Source organism: Otolemur garnettii, unplaced genomic scaffold (assembly GCF_000181295.1).
Source record: "Otolemur garnettii isolate 467f Iridium unplaced genomic scaffold, OtoGar3 scaffold00005, whole genome shotgun sequence".
Classification (NCBI taxonomy): Eukaryota; Metazoa; Chordata; class Mammalia; order Primates; family Galagidae; genus Otolemur; species Otolemur garnettii.
In genome coordinates this window covers 41,516,431-41,541,882 of record NW_003852400.1, presented here as the reverse complement: position 1 = coordinate 41,541,882, position 25,452 = coordinate 41,516,431, and the positions used below count along the sequence as shown (strand labels likewise).

General features: G+C 37.2%; 1 protein-coding gene across 3 annotated transcripts in view; it reads left to right on the top strand.

The window, feature by feature from the left end:
- DDX4 (DEAD-box helicase 4) overlaps positions 1–25,452 on the top strand; it is a 79,686-nt gene that overhangs the window by 9,701 nt on the left and 44,533 nt on the right. For all 3 annotated transcript variants that reach the window (XM_003782756.2, XM_012811420.1, XM_003782757.2), the window contains exon 3: positions 15,720–15,797. In XM_003782756.2, the coding sequence (XP_003782804.1) occupies positions 15,720–15,797 (78 nt within the window). The remainder of the gene's footprint in view (positions 1–15,719; positions 15,798–25,452) is intronic.

Below are 25,452 nucleotides of genomic sequence, written 5' to 3'. Positions count from 1 at the left end.
CTCTGCACATAGCAACCCAGTTTTTCCAGTATCACCTAAGCATTCTGTCTTTTCTTTATTGATGTGTAATTAATTTTATAGAATGGTCTGCAAACTGTCTAGTCCATGGCAAGTTCTTTTTTTTTTTTTTTTAAATATTTTATTGAAGTGTAGTATACCCACAGATTCAATATATGTGAATAAGGTAGACATCATAAATGTACAGCTAACTGAATTTTCACAAACTGAACCCTTTCCTTTAACCAGCACCCTGATCAAGAAGCAGCATTAGCAGCCCCCTGGAATTACCTTGTCTACTTCCACACACTATCCCTCTCTCTGGGGTGATTACTATGCTGATTTCTAACAGCATATCAGTTTTTCCTAAAAATGACAATCAAGCAAAATGGAATCATATGTTCTCTCCTGTTGAACTTTGCTCTGTGCCGTTAAAAATACAAGGTGTGCCAATTTAGAAAATAGTCTGTATGTGTTGGATATTTCTGTATGAACTTTTATAGTGAATATTTTATAAATGAATATAGTTAGCCATAATTTCCCATTTTCCCTAAGTATGGCAACTTTGGGGACACCTTGTAAATGTAGAGGGCCAGGCACAGTGGTTTATACCTGTAGTCATAGCACTTTGGAAGGCTGAGGTGGTAGGAGGAGGAGTCCTAGAAGCCAAGAGTTGAAGATCAGCCCGAGCTAGACAACCTGTCTCCATGAAAAATAGAAAAGTTAGCCCAAGGTGGTGGCGTGCACCTATGACTTCAAGCTACTAGGCAGAAGGTTGGAAGATTATAGAGACCTAGAGCTTACACTGAAGCCCCTTCTGTAATTTGTTTCTTTTGTTTGGTGGTTGAGTATGTAGATTTTAAGTTCTTATTCAAAATTTGGACCTTCTTTCTGGATGAGGCCCAAATGTATGTAGGAGATAATATTTATAATCAATTGTTAGGGATTGTATAGACTAACCTAAATTCATTTTTAATGGAGTTTTTTTATTTCTTTAGTTTTCATGTGTTTTTATAGTTTTCAAGAAAATCAGTTGTACTCTGTCATTTATCAGTATTATGGACTTTATTGATTTTTTTGAAATGTATTTATTGCAAGGCAGACTTCATTTTACATATTAATGACAGCATATCATTTCATTATCCCTGAAACTATTGTGAGATTTGAAACTACAAAAAAAAAATGTTAAACAAACAATTGTGTATTTTCCTTTGGATTGGGTAGTATTAGCGAAGAAGAAAAGATGGGTTTCTTACTAAAACCTCCTATTTGGGGGATGATTATTTTTAGACTGCTTGAGCTTTTAAAAAATCTTACATATTGATTCCTATAATTCTTAAAAATCATTGTATCTGTCTTGTGTTTTATTTTTCAAATTGGAATGACTAATAAGGCCCTTGCCTGCCTCTGATATATTAATACTATCTGGGAATGACATGGTGCTTTTAGTGTAATTACTGTAGAGAATGTTAAGTCAGCAAGTTAAGTCTGATAATGGGGTTCATGTTGAAGCCCAGTCTTGATACCAGATGGATAACCTTTGAAAAGTTGCCTAGCTTTCTTTTTAAAATGAGAATAACAACCTCATAAGTTTGTGAGTGTTAAATAAAGTAGTTTATTTAAAGGCTTATGTAGTGCCTGGTACTCATATGATTATATAAAGGCTTATGTAGTGCCTATTGGTACTCATATGATTACTTTCTGATGCACATCTAATAATTATTACCTTGAATTTAACCTTTTGTTTTTGTCAATCCAATTTTAATCTATGACTATTATAGCTGAACTTTTTAATTGACACATAATAATTGTGTATATTTATGGTGTACAGAATGATATATTGATATGTACAATATGTAATGAACAAATCAGGGTAATTAGCATACCCATCACTTTAAACATCTGTTTCTTTGTGTTGGGAACATTCAAGATCTCTAGCTATTTGAAAATATGTAGTAAGTTGTTAACTGTAGTCACTCTGCAGTGCCATAAAACATTAACACTCACCTCTCCTATCTAGCTGTAATTTTGTGTTTTTTAACCAGACTCTGTCTTCCCTTCCCCCCAGCGCTATTCTCTCTACTGTGATATCAATTTTTTAAGTTTCTGCATAGAAGTGAAAACATGTGGTAGTTATCTTTCTGTGCCTGTCTTATTTTACTTAATATTATACCCTCCACTCTCATCCAGGATGCTGCAAATGACACAATTTCATTTGTTTTTATAGCTGAATAGTATTCTATTGTGTATGTATACCACATTTTCTTTGTTCCTTCATCTCTTGATGGACACTTAGATTGATTCCATAAGTTGACTATTATGAATAGTGCTACAGTAAACATGGAGGTGCAGATATTTCTTTACTACACTGATTTCCTTTCCTTTGGGTATATACTAAGGTGACCAGATTTTAACATTGGTAAAGCAGGACACCATCGATTGGGGGGGAGGGTTCTTAATTAAAAATTTGGTCTATATGGAGCAACAAAAATTTTCATAGAATGCGGGACTTTTTTAAAATGCTACAGGACAAATTGCTAAAAATCAGGACTGTCCCGCCAAAAGCGGGACATCTGGTCACCTTAGTATATACCCAATTGATTGCTGGATTGCATGGGGGGTCCTGTTTTTAGTTTTTTGAGGAACCTCCAGACTGTTCTCCATAATGACTACTAATTTCTAACAAATGGAGTGTAAGAGTTTCATTTTCTCCCCATCCTTGCCAGCATTTGTGGTTTTTCTTTTTTACAATAGCCATTCTAACTGAGATGAAGGTGATCTCTTACTGTGGTTTTGGTTTGTATTTTGTTAGTGATGTTGAACATTTTTCATATACTCATTGAGCATTTGTATGTCTTCTTTTGAGACATATCTATTCAGATAATTTTCTCATATTTAAAATCGGATTTTTTTTTTAATTTTTGCTGGTGAGTTGTTGGAGGTCCTTTTATATTTTGTGTAACAATCCCTTGTAAAATATTTTCTTCCATTCTCCAACATTGTTTACTTTGCTGTACAGAAGCTTTTTAGTTTAATATAATCCCATTTGTCTATTTTTGCTTTTTGGCCTGTGCTTTTGAAGTCATAGCCATAAAAATCTTTTCCCAGGCCAGTGTCCTAAAGAGGAATTCCCCTATGAATTCTTCTAGTAGTTTTATCATTTTAGGTCTTATATTTAAGTCTTTAACCCATTGTGTGTTGATTTTTGTATATGGTGAGGGATAAGGGTCTAGTTTCATTGTTCTGCATAGATATCCCAATTTCCTAGCATTGTTCATAGAAGAGGCCATGCTTTCCCCAATGTATGTTCTTGGCACCTTTGTCAAAAATAAATTGGCTATAAATCAGGGGTCCTCACACTTTTTTTTTTTTTTTTTGAGACAGAGCCTCAAGCTATCCCCCTGGGTAGAGTGCCGTGGCATTACAGCTAACAGCAACCTCCAACTCCTGGGCTGAAGCAAGTCTCCTGCCTCCGCCTCCCAAGTAGCTGGGACCGCAGGCACCCGTCACAACACCTGGCTATTTTTTTTGGTTGCAGCCATCGTTGTTTGGCGGGTCCGGGCTGGATTCGAACCCGCCACCTTAGGTGTACGTGGCTGGCGCCTTAGCCACTTGAGCCATAGGCGCCGAGCCCCTCAAACTTTTTAAACAGGGGGCCAGTTCACTGTCCCTCAGACCATTGGAGGGCCGAACTGTGGGCCCTGGGACGAGTCGGCTGCTAAGCAGGACAGGCATTGGTGGCAAAAACATCCGGCGGGCTGGATAAATGTCCTCAGTGGGCCATAGTTTGAGGACGCCTGCTATAAATACATGAATTTGTTTCTGGATTCTCAATTCTCTTTCATTGGTCTGTTTCTGTTATTCTAGTAATACTATGCTATTTTGATTACTGTAGATTTGTAGTATATAGTAGAACCTCTGAAGTTGACTACCTCCCTAAATTACCCACCTCCTTAAGTTGACCTAATTTTCATAGACCAGACGTGCACCACATGTATCAGTACAGTGGGCCTACTTCTTATATTGATCACCTCGATCTGTTGACCACTTCTGTATGTTAACCAGTTTGTTATAGTCCCTTAGGTGGTCAACTTAAAGAGGTTCTACTGTATTTGAAGGCAGATAGTATGGTGCTGCCAGCCTTATTCTTTTTGATCAGGATTGTTTTGGTTACTTGGGCTCTTTGTTTTTCCATATGAATTTTTGGGTTGTTTTTTCTGTTTCTGTGAAGAACGTCATTGATACTTTGATAAGGATTGTATTGAATCTGTAGATCACTTTGGGTAGTATGGACATTTTAACAGTATTCTTCAAATTCATGAATGTAGGATGTTTGTCCATTTTTTTTTTTTTTTGAAACAAAGCCTCAAGCTATTTATTGCCCTGGGTAGAGTGCTATGGTGTCACAGCTCACAGCAACCTCCAACTCTGGGGCTTAAGCAATTCTTTTGTCTCAGCCTCCTGAGTAGCTGGGACTACAGGTGCCTGCCACAACACCCAACTATTTTTTGGTTGTAGTTGTCATTGTTTGGCAGGCCTGGGCCAGATTTGAACCTGTCAGCTCTGGTGTATGTGGCTGGCACCTTAGCTGCTTCAGCTACAGGTGCCAAGCCAGTTTGTCCATTTTTTTAATGTTCTTTAATTTCTTTTACCAGTGTTTTATTGGTTTTGTTGTAGAGATTTTACTTCCTTGGTTAAATTTATTCCTAGGGTTTTTTTTTTTTTCCCCCTTTTGTAGCTATGGTAAATGGGATTGCATTCTTGATTTCTTTTTCAGCTAGTTTATTGATGTATAAGAACATTTTTTACGCTGATTTTTTTGTATCCTGCAACTATATTGAATTTATCAGTTCTAAGAGGGTTTTCTTTTGGTGTAGTCCTTAGGTTTTCTATGTACAGATTGAGCATCTCTAATTTGAAAATCTGAAATCTGAAACTTTGAGTATCCGTGGAGTGCTTGAAGGAAATGCTCACTGGGGCCTTTTGGATTTTGTATTAGGCATACTAAACCAGGAAGTGTAATGCAAATATTCTGAAATCTGAAAACAGTATGAAATTGGAAACACTTCTGGTCCCAAGCATTTTGGATAAGAGATAGTCAACCTGTATAAGGTCATGTCATCTGCAAACAAGGACAATTTGTTTTCCTCCTTTCCAATTTGGATACCTTTTATTTCTTTTGTTTACTCCAGCTAGGATGCCCAGTCCTATGTAGAATAAAAGTGGAAAGTGGTGAAAAGGTGAGCATCCTTGTCTTCTTTCTTTCTTTTGGTCACTTGGTCACCCTGAGGTTGAGTGTTGTGGTGTTATCACTCACATCATCTTCTGGGTTCAAGTGATCCTCTTGTCTCAGCTAGTTTTTCTGTTTGTAGAGACCATGTTCTCATTTTCCTCAGGGTGGTCCTGAGCTCCTGACCTCAGGCAGTCCACCTGCCTAGGCCTCTAAGACTGCTAGGATTATAGGCATGAGCCACCATGCCTGGCCTTGTTCCGTTTCTTAAAGGAAACGCTTTCGAGTTTTCTACATTCAGTATGATATTAATAGCTTAGAGTTGTCATATATGGCCTTTATTCCGTTGAGGTATATTCCTTCTATGTATAATTTATTGAGAGTTTTTATAGTGAAAGGAGGTTGAATTTTATCAAATGCTTTTTTGCATTAAGATGATCATATGATTTTTGTTCTTCATTTTGTTGGTGTGCTGTGTTATGTTTATTGATTTGCATATGATGAAGCTCCCTTGCATCCCTGGGATAAATCTCCCTTGATTATGATATATCTTATATATCTTTTTGATGTGCTGTTGGAGTCAGTTTGCTAGTATTTTGCTGAGGATCTATTTTCATCAGTAATATTGGCCTGTAGTTTCGTTTTTGTCCTTACTTGGTTTTGGTATTAGGGTAATGCTGGCCTCATATTTATAGAATGAGTGGAAAATTCCCTACTCTTCACTTTTTAGAAGTTTTAGAAGAATAGGTATTGGTGCTTTGAAAGTTTGATAGAATTCAGTGGTGAAAGTCATCTACTCCTGGGCTTTTCTTTGTTGGGAGACTTTTTATTTCCATTTAATATCATACTCCAAATTGGTCAGTACAGTTTTTCTGCTCCTTTCTGGTTCAATCTTGGTAGGTTATATGTCCAGGAATTCATATGCTTTAGGTTTTCCAATTTTTTTGGCATGTAGTTGTTCCTAATAGTCTCTAATTGTCTTTGTATTTCTGTGATACCAATTGTAGTGTCTCTCTCTTTTTTTTTTTTTTTTTGCAGTTTTTGGCTGGGATTGGGTTTGAACCCACCATCTCTGGCATATGGGGCCAGTGCCTTACTCCTTTGAGCCACATGTGCCGCCCAGTAGTGTCTCCCTTTTCATTTGTAATTTTATTTGGGTCTTCTCCATTTTTTCTTAGCCTGGCTAATGATTTGTCTGTTTTGTTTATTTTTTCAAAACAACTTTTTGTTCCTCTTTTGTACTGTCCTTTTTAGTCTCCATTTATTTGTGCATTAATATTCTAATTTAGAGTAAGATTATTTATTTGAAATATTTCTACTTTTTGGTATAGTAGTTTATTGCTAAGAACTTATCTCTTGGTGCTGCTTTTACTGTATACCATAGTTTTGGTATGTGATGTTTCTATTTTCATTTTTTTTCCCAAGAAATTTTAGAATTTCCTTCTTAATTTCTTCATTGACCTATGGGTTGTTCAGGAGCAAACTGTTTAATTTCCATGTTTTTGTACAGTTCCCAAAGTGCTTTTGTTACTGATTTTTAGTCTTATTCCATTGTAGCTTAAAAAGATACTTGATAGGCCAGGAGCAGTGCCTGTAATCCTAGCACTCTGGGAGGCTGAGGTGGATGGATTGCCTGAGCTCACAGGTTGGAGACCAGCCTGAGCAAGAGCAAGACCCTGTCTCTAAAAATAGCAGGGCATCGTGGCAGGTCCCTGACGTCCCAGCTATTTGGGAGGCTGAAGCAAGAGGATTGCTGAAGCCCAAGAGTTTGAGCTCTGATGCCACAGCATTCTACCAAGGGTGACAAAGTGAGACTCTGTCTCAAAAAAAAAAAAAAAAAAAGATACTCGATATTATTTCAGCCTTTTAAAATTTGTCGAGGCTTGTTTTGTGGCCTAACAAATGGTCTGTCCTGAAAAATGTTCCATATACTGATGAGAAGAATGTGTATTCTCTAGATGTTGGACAAAATGTTCTTTAAATGTCTTAGTCCCTTTGGTTATACTGTCATTTAATAGTTACAAAGTAATGGAGGGAGGTCAGGAATAGTTTGTTTTCACATGTTCTTGACACCACCACCCCTTACTGGTTTGTGACTCTTTAAGACCAGTCTTTGAGCTTCTATCTAGATCATTTATCCAGTGCTGAAAGTGGGATGTTGAAGTCTTCAACTCTTGTATTGAAGCCTGTCTCCCACTTTAGATCTAATAATACTTGCTTTGTATAACTAGGTCCTTTAGTGTTGTGTTCACACATGTTTATGATAGCTGTATCCTCTTGCTGAATTCTTTTCTTTATGATTATATAATGGACTTCTTTGTCTCTTTTTACAGTTGTTTTTCCACTTAGTCTGTCTGTTTTTATCTAAGTGTAGCTATTCCTACTTGTTTTTGATGTCTATTTGCATGGAATATCTTTTTCCATCTCTTTATCTTCCAATTCGTGTCTTTACAAATGTAGTGAGTTCTCATGCATAGCATATGGTTGGGTCTTTTTTTTTTTTTTTTTAAATATCCATTGAGCCAGTCTTTCTCTCTCTCTCTCTCTTTTTTATTTTAATTTATTTTATTTTATTTCTCTCTCTCTTTTGAGACATGGTTTTGCTTTGTTGGTCTGTTGCCCTGTCTAGAGTGGTGCAGTGGTTCACTGCAACTTTGAACTCTTGGGCTCAAGTGATCTTCCTGCTTTAGCCTCCCTAGTAGTTGGGACTAAAGATGCATACCACAACATGTGTCTCATTTTCCTATTTTATGTAGAGGTGGAATCTCATTCTTGCTCAGGCTGGTCTCAAACTCATGACCTCAAGCACTCTTCCCACCTTTGCCTCCTAAAAGTGCTAGGACCACAGGCATGAGCCAGTGTGCCCAGTCTATATCTTTTAATCAGGGAATTTAAAGTGTTTATGTTCAAAGTTATTACTGATAGGAAAGGGATTACTTCTATCATTTTGTTAATTGTTTTCAGTTTTATATATACTATGTTCCTATCTTCCTCTCATTTATATTTGTGGTTGGTGGTTTTGTATGATAAATTTTGATACCTTTTGCTTCCTTACATGTATATCTGCTCTGTCAGTAAGTTTTATACTTCTGTGTCCCCTAAGCATTTCTTTTTTGTTGTTGTTGCAGTTGTTATTGTTATTTAGCTGGCCTGGGCTGGGTTTGAACCCGCCAGCCTGGATGTTTGTGACCGGTCCCCTACCCACTGAGGTACGGGCCACACCCCAGCGCCTAAGCACTTCTTGTAAGACTGGTCTAATGGTGGTGAATTCCCCAGTTTTTTGCCTGTCTTAGACTATTTCGCCTTCATTTCTGAAAGATAGTTTTGCTGAGTATTCTTATCTGGCAGGTTTTTTTTTCCCTTTCAGCACTTTGAATATGTCATCCCATTCTTTTCTGGAACGTAAGGTTTCTGCTGAAAAATCTGCTACTGGTCTGATGTCACACACACAGGGTGCCAAAAAATGTATACACATATTAAGGGCGGTGCCTGTGGCTCAAGTAGTAGGGCTCCAGGTGGTGGGTTCAAACTCAGCTGCAGCCCCCCCCCAAAAAAATGTATACACATAATTAAGGAAAAAAACTGTATTAAATTTGTAATACTCAAGTCACATTTGACTTTTGCAATTACAAAAGGTGATTAATGTGACTTGTATTCATTTTTTGTTATTGGCATATATTATTACAATTTTAATGCAGTTTTTCTTTCTTAAAATGTATATACATATTTTAGGCATCCTCTGTGTATGTGAGTGTGTATATATGTGTATTTATGGCATGACATTTTTCTCTTGGTGTTTTTATTATTTATTTAGAGACAGAATTTCACTGTGTCACCCTTGGTAGAGTGCTGTGGCATCACAGCTCACAGCAACCTCAAATTTCTGGGCTTACGTGATTCTCTTGCCTCAGCCTCCCAGTAGCTGGGACTATAGGTGCCTGCTACAACACCTGGCTATTTTATTGTTGCAGTTGGCCCACTGTGCTACGGGCGCAGAGCCTTTTGGTGTTTTTAGAATTATTTTTGATTTTGTTTTTTGGAGATAGAGTCTTGTTCTGTCATCCAGGCTAGAGTGCAGAGACATCATTATAACCTTGAATTTTTGGACTCAAGAGATCCTCCTACCTCAGCTTCCCAAGTAGCTAGAACTACAGCTGTGTGCTACTACACTTCCTAAAAATTTTATAGAGCTAGGATCTCACTACATTGCCCTGGCTGGTCTTGAACACTTTGGCTTCCCAAAGTGTTGGAATTACAGGCCTTAGTGTCTGGTCTGTCCTTTGACTTTTGATGGTTCAACTGTCATTTACCTTGGAGAGGACATTTTTGAGTTAAGCTGAGCTACCTCTACCACCCTCCTGCTGAAATATTAAGTTTTCTTTTTGGATGTTACCATAGTTTTGAGAGAGAAATTCTGAGTTATAGACCTAGTACTTATAGGTTCAGTTATTTTTTTTTAGTGCTTTGTTTGTTTATTTTTTTGAGATAGTCTCATGTTCTTGCCTCCATTAGCGTGCTATCGTGTCATACTTCACAGCAACCTCAAACTCTTGGACTCAAGTTTGAGCCTTGCCGCAGCCTCCTAAGTAGCAGGGACTATAGGCACTCACTACAATGCCTGGCTATTTTTTAGAGATGGGGGTTTCACACTTGCTCAGACTGGTCTTGAACTCATAAGCCTGCCTCGGCCTCCCAAAGTGCTAGGATTATAGGCGTTAGCCACCATGCCCAGCCCCTCAGCTTCAGTAATTTTGAGATTATCTCTTACCTTAGTTTTTTCTAAATGTAAAACATCCACTCTGCCTTCTATCTGACAGGGTTGCTATAAAGGTTGCTGTAAGGATAAAGGTCAAATGAAATAATGTATGTAGTACTGCTTTTGTAGAGATTAAAACTGTATACCATTGTAAATGCTTTTCTTGAATGAAATTGTACTTTTTAATTCAGAGCTATTGTAATCTATTTTATTTGGCCAACCAGTCCTAAAGTTGGAGAAACTATGTATATGATGAAAATTTACTTTTCTCTCCAGACATATTTGACAGTTTATTAAAATAGATGGAGCCATATAAGAACATAACCAAATCAATTTTTCCTTTTCTTTTTTTTTTTTTTTTCTTGAGACAGTATCTCACTATGTTGCCCTTGGTAGAGTGCTGTGGTGTCACAGCTCACAGCAACCTCAAACTCTTGGGCTTAAGTGATTCTCTTGCTTCAGTTTCCCAAATAGCTGGGACAACAGGTGCCCACCACAACACCCATTGATTTTTTTTTGGTTATAGTTGTCATTGTTTGGCAGGCCTGGGCTGGGTTTGAACCCACCAGCCCCAGTGTATGTGGCTGGCGCTATAGCCCTGAGCTACAGGTGCCCTAGCCCCAAATCAAGTTTTCATCCTAAATTCTAAGTATGATTAAGATTCCCCATAAGGCACTTTAGTTAGGTAGCAGCCTTCACATTCTGTAAGTGACCTTTCTTCAGTAATTGTCACAGTATAAGATAACTAGCTCAAATTTAATTAAATTTGCTTGACATGAAGGTGAGGTTTTAGAATGCAAAATTCAATACTGTTATTATGAAATTATATCTCACCACACGTTTACTTGTATTATACTGATTTTTGGCCAGATTGCACTTTTGTCACAGAAGTTGGGAGAAGCATATATCTATATCATAGTGTATGGGCATATAGCATGTGGCTTTTAAGTGCAAAATGAGTGAGATAAAAGTTACATAAAATTGTAGCATGAGGGAGAAAAATAAATTGAATAGTGGATAACCAAGTAAGATAACCAGTATAAATGCCCAGTGATAGGGGAAATCATGGGAAGCACACACAGAAACTAATGAGTAAAGGGTATTTTATTCTGTTTATTAGGCTTAAAACAATAATTGTTGATTATAATAGTTTATCTCTTATACATGAGTTACTTTTCTCATGTTTTGAGTATCACCACACTTTTAAGTCTGCTCTGTGGCTTGAGTCAGGATGGAAACATGAGAACACCTTGCTACCTTTTTCTTTTAATGCCTTCATTTTGAAACTTGGGGACTACTTAGGACAATGCTGTTCACTAGATCTCTCTGTAGTGATGGAAATACTGTCCAGCTTTACTGCTCAATATGATAGTCACAAGCTACATTTGGTTACTGAGCACTTAATATGTGGCTAGAGGAACTGAGGAACTGAATTTTCAATTTAATTTCAAATTTAAATAGCTATGTGTGGCTACTGATTGCTGCATGAAAGCTTCAAGATTTCAGCCAGGTAAGGGTATTCTTACCTTGTATATTTAAAGAGAGCCGGACGAACATGAGAAGTGAACATTTGGAGAATTGTGGATTTTCTGGGCCTTAAATGTCCTTGTCCCTGTAATGTCACCTCCCCCTTGTGCTTTTTGCTGAAAGCTCAGGTGCACATGAAGTGATACTAACCATGTTGGAATAGTTAGATTTTGAATAGATCCTCTTCCATGATCTGAAGAGTGTTTGAAGTTAATCTGGTTACTACTTCCTAGAACTCAGCACCTGTTAGGTTACTTGTTGAAATGTCTAGTCTCATCATGAGAAAAGGAAATTCGTGTGAATAGTGATGCTGGAATTTAGCAAGAGGAAGAAAGTATAGAAGAGGGGGATGAGACCTAAATATTTGTTAGCATTTTTATTTTTACAAGTTTTTACCCTCAAAGCTATGTGCCAACTAGTGAGAATTAAAAATCGAAACAATAATTGTTGCCTCATGACTATATTATAGAATCTATATGGAGGAATTTTTCATTAGAAGAAATATCTACTACATTAAAGGTGTCACATGTACACTATAAATCTTAATGTTTTGAACCGCCACTCGTTTTAAGAACATTACCAATACTGTTATGTAACTTATATGCTCTTTCCCTGCCTGTTCAACCCTTATCCTGCATTTGTTTCTTTTTCTTTTAAAATATTTTATTACATGTGTTTGTATCTCCAAACAACCTATTTAATTTTGCTTCAAGTTTTACAAAAATGGCACCTTCGTTTGTTCTTTGCTCAGTAATTTGAATTTTTCACTCAGTACTATTTTTAAGATTTATTCATGTTTCCAAAAGTTTTATAAAAGTTTATTTATGATGTTTTGTCAATATATACATTATATAGTTACTATGTATGGTATTTGTGTTATATTCACTCAGTTCCTTGAATAAACCACATATTTTCATTCTATTTTTAAAAAGTTCTCATGAGCACATTGACCCCATAAATGCATTAATGTACACAGTTATGACTTAATAAAAAAATTTTTAAGAGAAAAAAGTTCAGCATATCTCAAAAATTTGATTTGCTTCCTGTTTTGCTGTTGTGAACAAACTTCAATGAGTATTTTGTCTTTTCCTAGTTTTCTAATTATATATCTGTCATGAATGGTGTTGAATTGTATTATATACTTTTATTTAGAGAGGTAATTAGTCTTTCTTCATCTTTTAATGTTGTAAATTACCTTTTTCTCTTTTTTTATTTTTAGATGTTTCAGCATTTAAACAGCCTTGCAACTTGGTCATAGTATATTTTATCCATTCAATTTACTTTTGGGTTTGGCTTACTTATATTTGTTTTTGAGATTTTTTTATCTGTGAGGTTTATAATTTTCTTCTGAATGTGTAACATCAAGGTTATATTGGCTTCATGGAATGAGTTAGTGAATAATTCCTATTTCATGGGATAATTAAGATACCTGAATGATTTGTTCCTTAAGAATTTGGTAGAACTCACCTGTGAAACCTTATCTGTATATCTGCCTGATTTAAGTACTGATTTAATTTCCATAAATCAGTGGGGTTTATTTTTATTGTTTCTTGAGTCATTTTTGGAGAATTAATTTTCTAGGAACATTTCCATTTCTTTTAAGATTTTTAATTTAGTAGCAAAGTTGTTCAGAGAAATTCTTTTTGTCTTTATTTTCTGTCCTTGAGATTCAATAAAAAAATCCTAATACTGTTTATTTGTGCTTTTACTATCTGTTACCTTCTCACCCCCTCATTAGTCTTCTGTAATTCATCACTCTGGCAAGTTTTTTATTTTGTAGCTTTTGGGCAGGTCCGGGCTTGAACCTGCCACACCTGGTATGTGGGTTGCTGCTGTACTCCTTAAGCCACAGGTGCTGCCCCACTCTGGCAAGTTTTATTGATCTTTTCAAAGAACCAGGTTTTGAGTTTGTGAGCTATTGTTTTATATCTTTATTTCCTATTTTATTAATTTCTGCTCTTGTCTTTATTTCCTCTTCACTTTTGTATGATTTACTTTCTTCTTCCAATGTTATTGTTCATTGAGTGGCTATGAAACTTAATAAAATTAAATTATTAATTATTAAATTATTAATAAAATTCTTATTTTCTACTATAACTGTTTCAGTACTTCTAGTAACATTTTATCATATGATTCCAAGTATTTTTAACTTCCATTGTGGGCTTTTTTTGAGTTGTGGATTAAAAGTATTTTTAAAAATATATTCACAGGCTCAGTGCCTGTGGCTCAAGTGGCTAAGGCACCAGCCACATACACCTAAGGTGGCGGGTTCGAATCCAGCCTGGGCCCGCCAAACAACAATAATGGCTGCAACCAAAAAATAGCGGGGCGTTGTGACTGGTGCCTGTGGTCCCAGCTACTTGGGAGGCTGAGACAGGAGACTCGCTTTAGCCTAGGAGTTGGAGGTTGCTGTGAGCGTGATGCCATGGCACTCTACCCAGGGGGACAGCTTGAGGCTCTATGTCAAAAAAAAAAAAAAAAAAAAAAAATATATATATATATATATATTCACAAATAGAGGAGTTTTTAAACAAGTTTTTTGAATTTAATAACTTATTTGATTACATTGTGATTAGAAAATTTTACATATATGATTACTGACTTTTGAAATCAGTGGTTGAATTTACATCATGTCCTTAGACATGGCCAGTTTTCATAAACATCCTATTTGTTGTTGGAGAATATCAGTTCTTCTACATTGAAAGCTGTGTATGTCTATGAAGTTAAAATGCATAGTATTCTATGAATGGCCATAATTTCTTTATTCTCTTTTTAGTAAGATTTTTGCTATTACAGAAAGTGCTAATAGAAACATCTTTGTGTATCTTTGTAACTGCTTGATTATATCCAGAGAAGAAATTTGTATTAGTGTACTTTAAAAAAGATTATGCATTTTAAATTAGGATCAAGATTGATTCAGTTGATAGTCTAAATATAGTGTATGGTTGTGCTTGTTTTCCTGTATCATTTGCTCTCTGGGTATTAGCAAACTTAAAATTTTTTCTGTTCAATCATATGGTTAAAAATTGCTGAATTACTGTCTCCTTTTAATTTCCAGTTCTTTAATTATGAGTGAGAGTAAGTCACCATTTACTTTTTTTTTTTTTGGAGAACTACCTATTCATATTTATAGTCTTTTTTTTTGAGACAGAGTCTCACTATATTGCCCTGGGTAGAGTGCCATGGCATTATAGCTCACAGCAACCTCAAACTCTTGGGCTCAAGAGATCCTCTTGCCTCAGCTTCCCAAGTAGCTGGGACTACAGGTGCCTGCCACAACACCCAGCTGTATTTTACAGAGGGGGCCGCGCTCTTGGTCAGGCTGGTCTTGAACTCGTGAGCTCAGGTGATCCAACCGCCTTTTCCTCCCAGAATAGTCCATTTTTATTTACTTATTTTTAGAGATAGGATCTGCATCATTTGCCCAAGCTGGAGCATAGTGGTACTTCATGATCATAGCTCACTGTAACTTTATTTATTTTTTTTTATTGATTGGGATTCATTGAGGGTACAAAGAATTACACTGATTGCGTTTGTTAGATAAAGTCCCTCTTGTAATTGTGGCCACTGTAGTTTTAAACTCCTGCATAGCACATTTTTCTGTTAGGCTCTTTGTCCCCTTTCTTATTACTACATAATATTCCTCCTTTGATTGAAAAGGCCTATCATCTGCAACTACTTAGATACAAAACTCAAGGAAGAGGTTCTTTTTTTTTGAGACAGTCTCACTATGACACATTGGTAGAGTGCCATGGCGTCACAACTCACAGCAACCTCAAACAATTGGGCTTAAGCAATTCTCTTGCTTCAGCCTCCCAAGTAGCTGGAACTACAGGCGCCCACCACGTGGCTGGCTATTTTTTTGTTGTAGTGTCATTGTTTTTTAGCAGGCCTGGGCTAGGTTTGAATCTACCAGCTCCGATGTATGTGGCTAGCACTCTAGCTGCTGAGCTACAGGCGCTGAGCTATGGAAGAGGTTCTTTTTTTTTTTTTCCTGTAGAGATAGAGTTTCACTTTATGGCCCTCAGTAGAGTGCCATGGCATCAGCACAGCTCATAGCAACCTCCAACTCCTGGGCTTAGGCGATTCTCCTGCCTCAGCCTCCCGAGTAGCTGGGACCACAGGCGCCTGCCACAAAGCCTGGCTATTTTCATGGAAGAAGTTCTTGATGGTTTTGTTTGACTTGCTTCAAAATATTATTTGCTTTAGAAATGGATGATGGACCTTCAAGAAGAGATCATTTCATGAGAAGTGGATTTGGCTCTGGAAGGAGTTTAGGAAATAGAGGTAAGTATCTTTGTCTTCCATTATCTTTTGAACTGTCACATAGTGAAAAGGTTTTCTTAGCTATTTGGTGCAAAGCTAAGTCTATTATAACAGTGTATAGTAAACTTTGTGTTGAGATAATGAGTTCATCATTTCTTCAAGTGTCAATGTGTTTTTTGCCATTTTACTTTTTTAGGATAGTAGGAAATAGTTGATTGGACAGATAGACAGGTTGGGTGGTTATGCATGTCACAGAGCTGCTTCTTAATGTGTTTATGATAGTGATTTCCAACAGTTGACATGGGAAAAATGTTTTTCAAAAACTTCAGGTATTAGAAGAGGCAAAGAGCTCTTCCTTGAGTTTTATATTTTTCAAGAAGAGGCAATATGGGGAACATTTCTGTTAGCTCAGTAATGTTAATTTTCTAAGAGGTCACTTAGCTAAGGGGACAGGGGATGGTCGAGATGGCTGAGTAAGAGACAGGAAAACAGCACTGTCAGACTATCCTGGCTGGAGTTAGGAAGGTTTGACAGACTTGAGCTGGGAGCAATTATAGTTTAGATGTAGATCATAAGGAGAGGAAGCAGAGGAATCTGGCAATCCTATAGAGAAGAAATGTGAAGATCAGAAAGAGGAAGAAAGAGAGGAGAGGACAGAGGCAGCACAGATTAGATCCAGAAAAGCTTGAAGCCAAATAGAAGGGTGAGGGTGATCCCCTCCCTGACTTGGGTGTCTTTCGCAGGACACAGGAGCTCTCACCTGCTGGGAGAGTGCCATGAGGGACCAGAGAGTGAGTTTTACTGCACCTAAATGTTTCCTCCTCTGCATCTTCCCCATTCCTGGCATAACAGCAATTTTGGCTATAACCACAAGCCTATTCCCACTTCCCATAGCAATAAGAGAAAGTACTCAGTGCTGAGGCCTGATTCCCTCTATGCTGGCATGTGGTGGGGATGCCTACCCAGCAGTGTGGACAGCCATACTGCTCTGCTACCCACCAAGCATAGGCCTGGGGAAGGGAGCCTGGGCCCCATTCTCTTCCCTGCCTCCCCTCCTCTTACCCCCACCCCTCCAACCAAGAGAGTATACAGTGCTGTGCTGAGGCCTACTTCTCTCCATACTGGTGTCTGGTGGGAATTCCTGCTAGTGGATTGGTCAGGTGGGCTGGACCCGTGATCCCTGGGTGCAGCTGCAGTGCAGGGAGACTGGGCCCTGCCCTTCTCCAATAGCAAGCCGGAGTGTGCTCGGTGCTGAGGCCTGCTTTTCTCTGCATTGGTGTTTAGTGATACCACAAGATACTTTGTACCAGAGGCTTTTTCCCCCTGCCATGGGGGTATATCCTAGGCTGTGCCTGCCACTGAGAGCAGAGACACATGGACTAGAGAGCTGGATTGAAGTGGCAAAAGAATGCATATACCTGATTTCAAGGGAGTCGATTGTGGAATTTCAGGAAGCAAATAGGGCCACCCCACAGAGAAACCAGGCAAATGAATAGGGTTAGAAGAAACCTGGCCTAGGGCCTTTGCAATCACTCAGAATAAGCCCCCCAACCCCCAGCCCTCCTGACTTGGAGCGATTACTCTGAACTGCATGTCAGTGGCGCTCGCTACTGGCCAAATAAGAGACCTCTGAGCCCTGCTGAGACTTAGCAAAGCTCCTCAGGCTCTTGCTTTCCACTGGTTTTGCTTCTCTCACTTTAGGGGGAAGAGGGACCAAATAATGCCCTATGAGCTTCAGGGTCCCTAAAACTTGGGGTGTTTGTGTGCCCTACCTGGGGTCCAAAGCCCACCACAGACAGAAAAAGAACATCTTGGCAGCTGACTCTTCCATACAAAATTCAGTCCATGGCTGGCAGAACAACGCCATAGGTAAACACAGTGCTTTCCTACTCAAGCAGTTAGGGAGCAGCAGATTTATACTCCTAAGTATAAGCCACAAACTCAGAGATTAAGCTTGGGGACCAAAATTCATTACACTGTTGGGAAGAGGTGAAAATAGGCAGTCAGAGGTAACCCATGAGGTTCACCAAACCTGCTAGAGCACTCGAAGGCAACTCAAGTCCAGCCCTCATCCCTCTAACATAGGCAGGGATCGATCATTAGGGATTTGGAGACAGGTCGATAAGCCACCCTAGCACCCCCAGCTCTTAATTAAGAGGTCCGATGGGGTGGAATCAGTGAAAGAACTACAGAGGCATGAAAAATTAGAGTGAAAGGACACCCCCAAAAGAAATCGAAACTCCTTACTGATAGATGCCAACCTAAACAAAATGGTTAAAATGACAAGATGAAGAAATTTGAATGTGAGCAGTAAGAAAGCTCAGTGAAATACATGAGAAAATAGAATCCTAACACAAAGAAGCCACAAAAACAATGCAGGAAATGAATGTAAAATTCTCTAAAAGAACTTGGATTATTAAAGAAAAACCAAGCAGGCTCGGTGCCTATAACACAGTGATTATGGTGCTAGCCATATGCACCAAGACTAGCGGATTTGAACCCAGCTTAGGCCAGCTAAACAACAATGACAGCTGCAACAAAAAAATAACTAGGAGTTGTGGTGGGTGCCTGTAGTCCCTGCTACTTGCACCCACAAGTAGCTGTGGCTGAGACATGAGAATTGCTTAAGAGTTTGAGGTGGCTGTGAGCTGTGATACCACAGCACTCTACCCAGGGTGACATAGTGAGACTCTGTCTATTAAAAAAAAAAACCCCAAAAAACCACAATTAGAAATTTTGGAAATAAGAAATTTATTCAAGGAAGTACAAAAAACAGCGGAAAGCCTTAAGAATAGACTGGATCAGGCAAAAGAGAGAATCTTAGAACTTGAAAATAACATTTATAAGCAAGTCAGTCAAACAGAAAAAATAAGAGAAATAAGAAGAACAAACAAAGCCTACAAGAAATGGGATTATGTAAAATAGCCAAACATAAGAATCATAGGCACCTCAGAGAGTGAAGAAGAAAACACACAGGGTTGGATAATTTATTTGAGGGAATAATTGAAGAAAATTTCCCTGGCCTTGCTATAAATCTAGATATCCAGGTACAAGACGCACAAAGGACTCCCAGGAGACTCATTGGAAAGAGGCAATCACCACTACACATGGTCCTGAGCCCTGCTGGACTTTGGCTAGCAAAGGTAAATACAAAAGAGGTACTGGTAGGATCAGTAAGGTGGAAAACAGCAGGTAACTTACAAAGGAAGACCTATCAGACTAACTGCAGACTTCTCTACTAAGTTTCATATTTGAGGGAGAAGTACTTTTTTAGACAAGGAAGTGCTAAGGGAATTTGTGAAGATCAGATCAGCCGTGCAAGAAGTACTCAGACCTGCATTATATACTGATCAGCACCATAGGCACCCACTAGTATGAAAACATCCAAAAGCTAGTGTTCAGAGTCCAGATACCACAGCAACTTAAGAGGTAAAACAAAGCAATAAGGGTCTACTCCACAGGATGAATAAAAATCCACCACTTATTAATTCCTTCAGTGAATATGAATGGCTTGAACTCTCCACTCAAGAGGCATAGACTGAATGGATAAAATAACATGGGCCAAGTATCTATTATCTATAGGAAATACTTCTAATCCACAAGGACTTCTTTAGACTCAAGGTGAATGGAAGGAAAACAATATTCCATGCAAACGCAAAACAAAAGAAAGCTGGTGTAGCCATTCTCTCATCAGCTAACAAAGACTTTAAGCTGACAAAAGTAAAGAAAAACAAGGATGGTCATTATATAAGGATAAAGGGAACAATTCAACAAACAAACTTAACAATCCTGAATATTTATGTACCTAACGCAGTGGTGCCCGGACTCACATTTAAATAGAATGACAATAGCAGTGCCACCTTAAAGATCCTCCAAACAGAAAATAATCAAAGAAATAATAGACTTAAATAGAACTCTAGAACAAATGGACCTTATAGATATTTATAGACTGTTCTGTCCCCAAACTACCAAATATACATTCTTCTCATCAGCTCATGGAACATTCTCTAAAATTGATCATGTTTTAGTGTATAAAATATGTCTCAACAGATTACAAAGAAAAACCCCAGAAATTATACCATGTATCTTCTCATACCACAGTGGAATAAAACTAGAAATTAATTCCAACAGAAACACTCATTGCTACATAAAGTTATGGAAACTAAACAACCTATTACTGAATAGGAGGAGATAAAAGATGGGAATCAAAAGATTCTTTGAACTAAATGATAATAGAGACACAAGTTATTAAGATCTGTGGGATACAGCAAAAGCAGTACTGAGAGGAAAACTCATAACTCTGAATGCCTACATCCAAGAGACAGATCACAGACCAACAATCTAATCAGTTATCTCAAGAAACTGGAAAAGGAAGAACAAACTAATCCCAGTCCCTGCAGAAGAAAATAAGTAACCAAGATTAGAGCAGACCTAAATGAAGTTGAAAACAAAAGAACTAATACAGGAAATTAATGAAACAAAAACTTGGTTTTCTGAAATGATAAAATTGACAGGCCTCTTGCTAAATTAACCACAAACAGACAAAAAAAAAGGACTGTATAAGCTAAGAAATGAAAAAGGAGAAATCACACTAATATCATGGAAGTACAAAATATCATCTCTGAAGATACAATGTCAGACAATTAAGTTTGTGAGCTCATCCTACAAAAAGTACTACATACCTCCTTGCTGAATATCACTATGGTCACCTTGGAAGTATTCCTCTTGGCCATCTGGTGACTGCACTTTTTCTAGGATGCGTTTGTGAAATTAATTGTCCGACCTCATATAAAAATTTCCATGCTCATAAACTTGAAAATGTAAAGGAAATAGATAATTCCTTGGAAACACACAACCTCCCTAGGCTCAGTCAGGAAGAAATAGAACTGAACAATATCAAGTACCAAAATTGAAACAGTGATACAAACATCCCAACCAAAAAAAAGTTCTTGACCAGACAGTTTTACACATGAATTTTACCACGCTTGCAGAGAAGAGCTGGTTTCTATCCTACAGAAATTATTCCATAACATTGAGAAATGTTCTCCAGCTTGTTCTATGAAGCCAGTGTCACCTTGATACCAGGAAAGGACGCAGTGAAAAAACAATTACAGACCAGTATCCCTCATGAATATAGATGCAAAAATTTTTAAGAAATATTAGCAAACTGAATTTAGCCACATATCAACAAAATAATTCACCACAACCAAATGGACTTGTATCCTAGAGATACAAGGATGGTTCAGCATTCACAAGTCTATAACTGTAATTCACCACATAAATAGAAATAAAAACAAAGACCATATGATCCTCTCAATAGACACAGAAAAAGCATTTGACAAAATTCAGTGCCCTTTATGATAAGAACACTTAACAAAATTGGCATGGGTGGGCATGCCTCAAAATTATGAATGCCATATATGATAAACCATAGCTAACATCATTCTGAATGGGGAAAAATTGAAAGCATTGCTTCATAGAACTAGATCCAGACAAGTTTACCCACTTACCACTTCTATTCAGCATAGTGTTGGAAGTCCTAGCCAGAGCACTCAGACAAGAGAAGTCAAGGGTATCCTAAAGGGGAAAAAAAGAGGTCAAACTATCATTCTTTGCTGACTATATGTTCTTGTATCTAGAAAACCTCAAAGTATCAACCAAGAGACTCATGGAATTGATAAATAAATTTCGCAAAGTCTTAGGCTATAAAGTCAATGAATACAAATCAGTAGCTTTCGTAAAAGTTAACAACAGACTGAGAATCAAATCAAAGATTGAATACCTTTCACAATAGCTACAAAGGAAATAAAATACCTAGGAATATATTTCAGGAAGTGAAAGACCTATACAGGAAGAACCATGAAACACTGAGGAAAGAAACTGTAGAGCATGTAAACAAATGGAAAAATGTTATGCTCTCATAGATTGGCAGACTCAACACTGTTAAATTGTACTGGCCAAAGTGATCTACAGATTCAACATGATATTCATTAAAATAACAATGTTATTTATTGATGATCTAGAAAAAGTAGTTTTATATATAGAACCAGAAAATACCCTAAAAGCCAATTTAATCTTATATAAGAAGATCAAATCAGGAGGCGTCACTTTACCAGATTTCAAACTATTTTACAAAGCCATAGTAAATAAAACAACTTGGCATTGGCACAAAAACAGAGACATAAACATACCTTTGGATCAGATAAAACCATTCTCATGTTGTCATCTGAGCTTTGACAACGCAGATAAAAACCTATACTGTGACAGAGAGTCTGTATTCACTAAATGGTATTGGGAAAATTGGATAGCTTCATGTAGAAGACTGAAACAGGATCCACACCTCCCACCACTCATAAAAATTGTTTCACAATGGATAAAAGACTTAAGGCACAAAACTATAAGAACTCTAGGAAAAATAGTGGGAAAAACTCTTTATTAGATATCAGCCTAGGCAAAGAATTTATGAAAAAGATCCTGAAGCAATTACAGCTGCCACAGAAATGAGTAAATGGACCTGATCAAAAAGCTTTTGTAAAGCCAAGGATACAATTAAAAGAGCAAATAGACAACCCATAGAATGGGAGAAAATATTTGAATGTTATTCATCTGATAAAGGGCTGATAACCAGAATATAGAAAGAACTCAACCTTATCAGCAAGAAAAAAAATCAACCCCATAAAATGTGGGCAAAAGATAAGAACAGAAACTTTTCAAGTGAAGATAATCTGATGGCCAAAAAACGTGAAAAAATGTTCAGCATCTCTTATCAGGGAAATGCAAAACAAAACCACAGTGAGATATCCCTTAACTCCAGCAGGAATGGCTTTTGTCAGAAAGTTCTGAAACAAGAGATGTTGTTGTGGATGTGGAGAGATAGAAACTCATGTACTGGCTGGGCACCTGTGGCTCAAGTGGCTAAGGCACCAGCCACATACACCTAAGGTGGTGGGTTCAAATCCAGCCTGGGCCCGCCAAACAACAATGATGGCTGCAACCAAAAAATAGCTGGGTGCCTGTGGTCCTAGCTACTTGGGAGGCTGAGACAGGAGACTCACTTGAGCTCAGGAGTTAGAGGTTTCTGTGAGCTGTGATGCCATGGCATCTACCCAGGGGGACAGCTTGAGGCTCTGTCCTCAAAAAAAAAAAAAAGAAACTCATATACTGTTGGTGGCACTACAAACTAGTATAACCTCTATGAAAAGTAGTATGGAGATAACTCAGAGAACTAAAAGTAGACCTACCATTTGATCTGACAGTCCAACTGGTGGGTATTTACCCAAAGGAAAAAAAGTCATTTTTTCAAAAGACACATGCACTCAAATGTTTATTATAGCACAATTCACAATTGTAAAGATGTGGAAACACCCCAAGGGCCCACCAATACGTGAGTGAATTAATGTAGTATATGTATACCATGGAGTACTACATAGCCATAAAAATGATGATCTAATATCTTGGGTAATAACCTGGATGGAACTGGAAACCATTCTTCTAAGTACAGTATCTCAAGAATGGAAAAACAAATATCACATGCACTCAATACTAAACTGGAACTAATTGATCAACTTATATGCTCATATGGAAATAAAACACTGAAAATACAGTAGATGGCTTAAGTAGAGGGGATGGGTAAATTCATATGTGTAGTGCACACAGTCTGAGCGAGAGTCACCCTTATACCTTTGACTCAATCTGTACAAAGTAAAGTATGAAACCAAAACTTGTGTTCCCCCATAATACTCTGAAATTAAAAATAAATTATTTTGCTAAGTCTAGATTTTAAAATTTTACTTTTTAGAATTACCTACAGTGATTTAACAGATACATGGTAAAATACCTTCCTGTAGTTCATTTTTAGACTTGTTAAAATGCTAGAAATATTTTGCATTGTTTTATAATACTGCAATAACATATTAGAACATTAAGTTAAATTTATCTAAAAATCCATACAATCATTTATTACTTTTAGGGGTTGCTATGGCTATGACTACTTGGTAGCTTTAACCCTTGAATTTATTATTTTTGAAAAACTTTGGACATTTCCAGATATTTTTTATCATCGTGGAAACTAAAAGTGTGGTGTTTCATTTGACATTTGGAAAATTTAATTTTTTAGATACAATGAACACAAATCTGAATTTTATATTTTGATGTTTGCTACTAATATTTTGATGTCTGCTACTAAGGGAAAGCATTCAAATATTTTTAAGCCTGTGTATTAATAAATAAGATTGACTGTTGATTTGGACCATGTAATTGTGCTAAGAGGTTCAAATATGGATTTTGTTACCTTCTACTCACATTAGAAATAATATTTTAATATAGCATTGGGAGGAATACTTAGTATTTAGATATATTTTAAAATTCTATTTTAGAATAAGTTATGTGATATTTTTTGGTCGAGACTCCTAAACATTGTTGAATGAAGTCTTTTTCAGTGAGAAAACTAAACACAGAGATTTTACCACAAAAACAAAAACCTATGTTTTAGGTTGAAATACATAATATATTTCTGCTCAAATCTCTCTGCTGACTGGTGCTACTTTAAAAAGTTGTCTTTATGCTGTATACTATCTGGAAAATTCATAGACCCACAAGTTAACTTTTTTCCTTGTGATTCAACTAACATTTTACATAGTTTCAATTTCCTTTTTTCTCAGTAGAACTTGTGTAGTTATTACTAATGTTATTTTTGAAGTTGATTCTTAATTGCTTAAAATTAGCTTTTCATGTTCGATGAAATGTGAGCCAACAGCTTTAACTTCTTGAATCACACACCTTGAAGATCTGATAAAAATATTTACAGTTGGGCATACACAACATTATGTGGTTTTAGGAGTTTCACAGATCCCCTTCAAGTCCCCTGTATTATGGTATTACAGTAAGACAATTATGGTAAGACAATTTATGGGGATCACAGAGAATGTTTCCATTTTTCCCAGTGATGGTTTGAGGTGTCAAAGTGTCAGTTTATTCTGTTTTTAGATGTCTCTGCTTTTCCTTTTTTTTTTTTTTTGAAAAAACAAAACAAAACAAACATGTTCCCTACAGTTGCATCTCTGCCCTCAAGATTCTTGATTTAGTGGTACAGAAACACATGGAAAGAAGAATTATTTAAAAAGGGTATACAGATAATGTGTTGTTGGAGTGTGGAAGGATTAATTACGACTGGAGGTCTGAAGTAGGACTTCACAGAAGAATTGGTTTTTAGGAGGGTGAAAAGAATTTTTATAGGAAAAGTAGGAAAGGGAATACTGTGCTATGGGAACAGCATGTACAAAGGTACAAAGTATTAGAAGTTAACAATGTACAACATTGGAAGTTCAGTATGAATTAAAATGTTGGGTGTTCAGAATAGTAGAGTGGGAAATTAGGTTAATCTGGGGAAATAATGTGGCAAGATGAGGAAAGGTGAAGGGGTATGGTATTCATAGCTTTTTTTCCTTCTGTAGCCTGTTACTAATTTTAATTTTAAAAGTAGAAAGGTTCTGAGAGAGATAAGGACTCAAAAATTAATAGAACAGTTAAACAGGACAAGAGCATAAAATTGCATTTCTCTGATGATTAAGGATGATGAGCACTTTTTCATGTGTCTGTAGGCTGTGTGCCTGTCTTCTTCAGAGAAGTTTCTCTTCAAGTCCCTTGCCCACCCTGAGATGGGATCACTTGTTCTTTT